This window comes from Mus pahari, chromosome 1, assembly GCF_900095145.1.
Source record: "Mus pahari chromosome 1, PAHARI_EIJ_v1.1, whole genome shotgun sequence".
NCBI classification, from domain to species: Eukaryota; Metazoa; Chordata; class Mammalia; order Rodentia; family Muridae; genus Mus; species Mus pahari.
Window position 1 is genome coordinate 159,137,965 of NC_034590.1, and position 5,360 is coordinate 159,143,324.

At 46.5% G+C, this 5,360-nt stretch overlaps 1 protein-coding gene across 1 annotated transcript in view; it reads right to left on the minus strand.

Annotated features, from left to right (window-relative positions):
• The window catches only part of Cfap43 (cilia and flagella associated protein 43), a 91,207-nt gene that overhangs the window by 51,912 nt on the left and 33,935 nt on the right, over positions 1 to 5,360 (minus strand). Inside the window, exons 12-13 of the mRNA XM_021217241.1 lie at positions 3,374 to 3,477; positions 755 to 895 (exon numbers count right to left, since the gene is read on the minus strand). Of these exons, the coding sequence (XP_021072900.1) occupies positions 755 to 895; positions 3,374 to 3,477 (245 nt within the window). The remainder of the gene's footprint in view (positions 1 to 754; positions 896 to 3,373; positions 3,478 to 5,360) is intronic.

Sequence of the window (5,360 nt, forward strand, 5' to 3'; positions counted from 1 at the left end):
CTCCCCTCCCCTCCCCTCCCCTCCTCTCCTCTCCTCTCCTCTTCTCTCTGGCCTCAAACTTGCAATAATCCTCCTTCCTCAGCCTCTCAAGTGCTGAGATCACAGGTGTGGTCCTTCCACCCTCCTGTCCTCCCTCCTCCCCCTTCTCTTCCTTCCCCATCTCCCCCTCTCTTCCCTTTTGATTTGAGGCAGGGTCTCACTGGGTACTCGGCTTGGTCTGGAATTTGCCTATAGACCAGACTGTCCTTGAAGTCACAGAGATTTGCCTTCCTTGCCTCCAAAGAGCTTGCATTAAAGGCTTGTGCCACATGCCACCATGCCCCCTCCCCTCTTCCTTTTAGATTCTCAAATCATAAAAGTACTTTGAGGGTTCCCCCCTTATGTTCTGTAATTCTATATTTTCAAAGTTTCTCGCTAGATAAATTTGCCATCGGAGACAAAAAGAGTGTCTGAATTTAACTGGGAATATTTAAAACCATAGAACAAAAACCATCACACGAAGACAGATCAACTTGGCATGGCAGCTGGTCTTGTTTCTTTTCTCATACTTAAGATAACAAACAAACACACAAACAAAGAAACATCCCTGAGTCGCCGAGGCACAGAGGAAGCTACACTTCACACAGTTCACAGCCATGGAGTATTGCTTTGTAGAGATGCACGGAGAACAACCACTTTACCAAGAAACCAGAATTGGACGAGAGCTTCTCATCGGGGCCGGGGATAAGGAGCTGCGCTGCTCATTTAATCTTACCTTCTGGTAACATGGCTGGCAGGGTGAAGTATTCCAGCCTGCTTCTGCCCATGTCTGGAAGTGGGGACAGCACCAGCACTTCGACCACGTCTGACTCCACGACAGACACCGTGGATATCTGCAGGATGTCCTTGCCCGTCTCTGAAAGTGAAGTGGTCACTGACTGAGTTAAAGAGTCCTGCATCATTCTAAGACAGGAGAGAGATTACTTTCCTCAAATTCTCAGCATGATCCTTTGTTAATATTGAATATTTTAAACACACACACACACACAGTTGTATTTTGGTGTGTCAAAATGGAGAGATTTCTTCACTCAGTCTCAAGTAGCCAATTTTATTGACTGACTTTTACAGTGACCTGTAAGCAGGAATTAAGGGACCTGTTTGATAAACCGATAGGGGAGAATTCTGATTTTCCAGCCTATGTTCCAACAGGGATGCCTTTGGGAGCACGGCCACCTTTGTTCTTCCCATCCATACCCAGTGTGAGAGCCCTGGCTCCCGTCTGGGCACCGGCCGGTTCCAGGGCTCTCACACTGGGTGACCTCAGACACGGTTGTTCTTGGCCTTATTACGTAGGTAGTGGAAATGCCCCTGATGCTAAGTCCGACCCTTGGGAAATCCTGCTCACTGACTTGTGCTATGCCACGTTTACCTTTCACGTAACAGTGCTGCCGTTCCCTGCCTCCCTCCAAGGCACTCTGCGGCTTGGCTTCCACCTTCCTTACCGAGGGAGACGGGGCCATCTCAGAAAATGTCCTTATCCTGGATCTTACTGTGTTTCCTCGTTCCTTCCCCATTCTCTCCCATCATCTCCCTTTATTTCCTAGCACTGGTGGGATGTAGGGCTCCCTCCATCTGTGACTTTGAGCCCATGGAGACGACACACCCCCACTCGCTGCCTTTTGTCTCCTTGTATTCTCTTTGATGTTTTCTCTTCTTCCCACAAGAGGCTGGGACTTCTCTTCGCCCTGGACAGCTGGCACACAAACCTCTCTCACTCAGCTGAGTTTCCGACGTCATCTGTCCAGTGCTGTGCGCCATCTTCCATGACCCACCCACCGGTCTCTCAGGGAACACCTGCTAACTGACCAGCATGGCCAACGCCTACCTGCCTGTCTTCCTCCAGCTGTTTCTGGAAGAGATGATGCAGGCCCCTCACTACCTGGGACCCCTGTGGCTCTCTCTTCACTGCTACATACTCTGCCTGTGGTTTTGGCGAGAGCTGAGGGTTCCCAGCTCTGCCCCTCCCACCTGCAGGCCAATCTGGTTGTACAACCAATTAAAGCTTATCCCTGACTAGCTTAAAAAGAATTGAAATTCAGATTATGGGGGTTTTTGTTTTTGTTTTTAAATTTGACTTTGCCGATTACTGGGAGGTAACCCCTAATCTATGCTTCTAACTGCTGGGCTGGCTCCCTCTCCAGTGGTATACCCCCAGATACTTGCTGTTTCTCCTGCTGCGAGCTCATGGTTTCTATCCTGTCTTCTCCTCTCTCTCTTCTCTTTCTTGTTTTCTGTCCCTCTCAACTAGGTAACTGTCTCTAATCCCTCTAGTAGTTGGCTCTAGCCATTTTTACTTAACTAATAGTTTTAAATTAGGAAACAAGGTTTGCACAACAAAAGCTGGTGCAGGTAACCTTAAGAATTCACTTGAAGGCCTAGACCCTTCTGGACAGAACTTAGCATTACCATACTTAGCAACAGGCCAAACCTCCACCAGACCTCAGTACTTAAAAACCTGTTCAAGCAGCATAGCATCCTCTCTGCTGTCAGCCTTAGGCTCTACCACACCGAGAACCATCCAAGTTACAGACGGGGTTGCTCTTTGGCCCCAGTGAGAGTTAGGTCATTGTCCTGACCATATGGAAGCCGGTGGCCCAAGGAGGCAGAATGCCATGGCTATCTGCCAAAATCTTCCACTTGGTTCTTCCTAGGTCAGACCTAGGAAGTCTTGAGTTGTAGCACTAATGTGCCCGCCCCATCCTGCACATGTGGAAATGTTCTGAATCATTACTTCGCTTGGGATGTAGTCTCCTTCCATCTTTGGCACCCTCAGCTGGGACGCCTCCATCCTCTCTTATCCCTTCACCTGAGGAATTACATAGCGCTACATTGTTTCCTTGACCTTTCCATGCCCCCTGCCCTAGCCCACATTCAATATTTTGTACTTAGTAAGTACTTAATATTTTTTAATAAATAAATGAATGAATTTATAAATATATCTTGGAGAACACACACATTTGGGACCAAAGGTATGGAGAAAAAATAATTATTAAACAGAAGTCAGAGGTAAAAAGTTTTTAAAACTATTACAGTTGTAAACCATCTGTTCCTCCTCTGGTAATATCAAAATGTTCAGACCTTTCACTAATTCAGTAGTGGATACAAGGGGTTTTTTGTTGTTGTTGTTTTGTTTTAGCATCAGTTACATACTAGACAACTCTAATACTCTCAATTTCTCTAAATAGAATATAGAAATTTAACTTCTATTTACATTTTTCTTTTTTCAAGAAAATACAACATACATAATTGTTTTGATATAATTCAAATTTTTAACTTCCAATTATTTGGCATAAAGTGATCTAAATTTTAAATTCACAAATGTCCTGTATCATACCAGTGAATCCAAAAATTTGAAATGACTTTGAGGGTCTGGCATCGATGACAAAGACGTTTCCCTCTTCTGTACCGACTAACAGAAAGATTCCTCGCTGGTCATAACTGGAAGAGAAGAAATGCAACATGCCCATTACTCTTGTTTTATCAGCTTGGTGGTGAGTGAGCTTGCTGGATGCATGGCCACAGAAACACATTCAATACCAGCCACTCTTTTTTTTGTTTTTTGTTTTTGTTTTTTTTTGTTTTTGTTTTTGTTTTTGTTTTTTTTTTTTGTTTTTTTTTTTTGAGACAGGGTTTCTCTGTATAGCCCTGGCTGTCCTGGAACTCACTTTGTAGACCAGGCTNGNCTNGAACTCAGAAATCCGCCTGCCTCTGCCTCCCNAGTGCTGGGATTAAAGGCGTNCGCCACCACGCCCAGCCACTCTTAGCGTGGGTGGCATTTATTTACCGGTTCATTTATGTTGTGTTGCTGGGATGGACCTGGGTGTCCTGTGCACACAAAGATGGCCATCTACCATTAGGCTGCGCCTCCAGCCCTATTGTTTGCCATTTAAAAATATTCTCTGACCTTATAAAAGCGGACATCTACACATTGATGGAGTCATTCCCCTCTGAGCCTATCCCACATTTAATTTACAAATACGTAGTTAAGAAGCCACAGGAGGGTTGGAAATGTAGCTCAGTGGTAGAGCGCTTGCCAACAGTACATGAGGCTTAGCAACCTGCAGAGAACACTCTGCAACCCCTGAGCTTTCTACGAGCTGTGCAGTGTGCTCCCGTTGTCAGCTTTAGTGAGCTGTCTCATACTTGGGTGAAGCAGTTGTCTTGGAGTCATTTCTGCTGCCCATGAGTAGCCCTCATCCACATTCCTGTGAGTGATTCTGCGGGCTAGGGTTTTGTTGGTTTGTTTGGTCAGCTTGACACAAGTCAGGGTCATCTGGGAACAGAGAACTTCAATTGAGAAAGTGACAGCATCAGATTGGCCTGTGGCCAAATCTGTGAGGGCATTTTCTTGATTAACAACTTACGTGTGTGGTGGTGGTGGTGGTGGTGGTGGTGGTGGTGGTGGTGGTGCAAACCCACTGTGGGTGATGCTACCCCTGGGCGGGGGTTCTGGGATGTATAAGAGAGCAGGAGGGCAAGCCTTTGATCTACAATGGTGACCTGCCTGCAAGATACACACCAAGGCAGTGGTGGCTTTAAGCTTGTGAGAGGAACCAACCAACATGTGACTAGATTTAAGGCCCAGTTCATGAGATGGAACCTATCTGTGGCCAAAAACCTTGAGACTAGATAGGTCAGGAACTTAGGGGAAGCCCATGTATTACTGTTCTGCTAAAGGAACATAGTCATATGATGACTCCTAACGACATCCCACTCTCCTCATCAGTGTCCTGCTCAGCCACCGTCAGAGAAGCTCCCTCCTGCAGAGACCCACAACTGGACAGTGTGCCGAGAGTGAGGGACCTCGCAACACTCAGTCATACATTGAGCATCTTCATAAAATCCCTCCCCTTAAGACTCAGGGGACCCTGTGGAGGAGGAGGTGGAAGGATTGTAAAAGCCAGAGGGGATGGAGAAGGCGAAGGAAACAAGATCCTCTAAACACAGCAGGGCGCGAACACACACACACACACACACACACACACACACACACAAACTCACAGAGACTGTGCCCAATCAGTAATTATTTGCAAATGAATAACTCTAGTCTTGCTGGGCATACAAACCAGGCTAAGGGCAGACACCATGTCCAGCAGTAGATGGCCAACACAAAAATACTTTAATGGCATCTTGGGGGGTTCCACGTCTCTTAGCGTTTGGTCAGGGCATTTAAAAAAGTCTTTATTGGGCTGGTGAGATGGCTCAGTGGCTAAGAGCACCTGACTACTCTTCCGAAGGTCCGGAGTTCAAATCCCAGCAACCACATGGTGGCTCATAACTATCTGTAACAAGATCCGATGCCCTCTTCTGGAGTGTCTGAA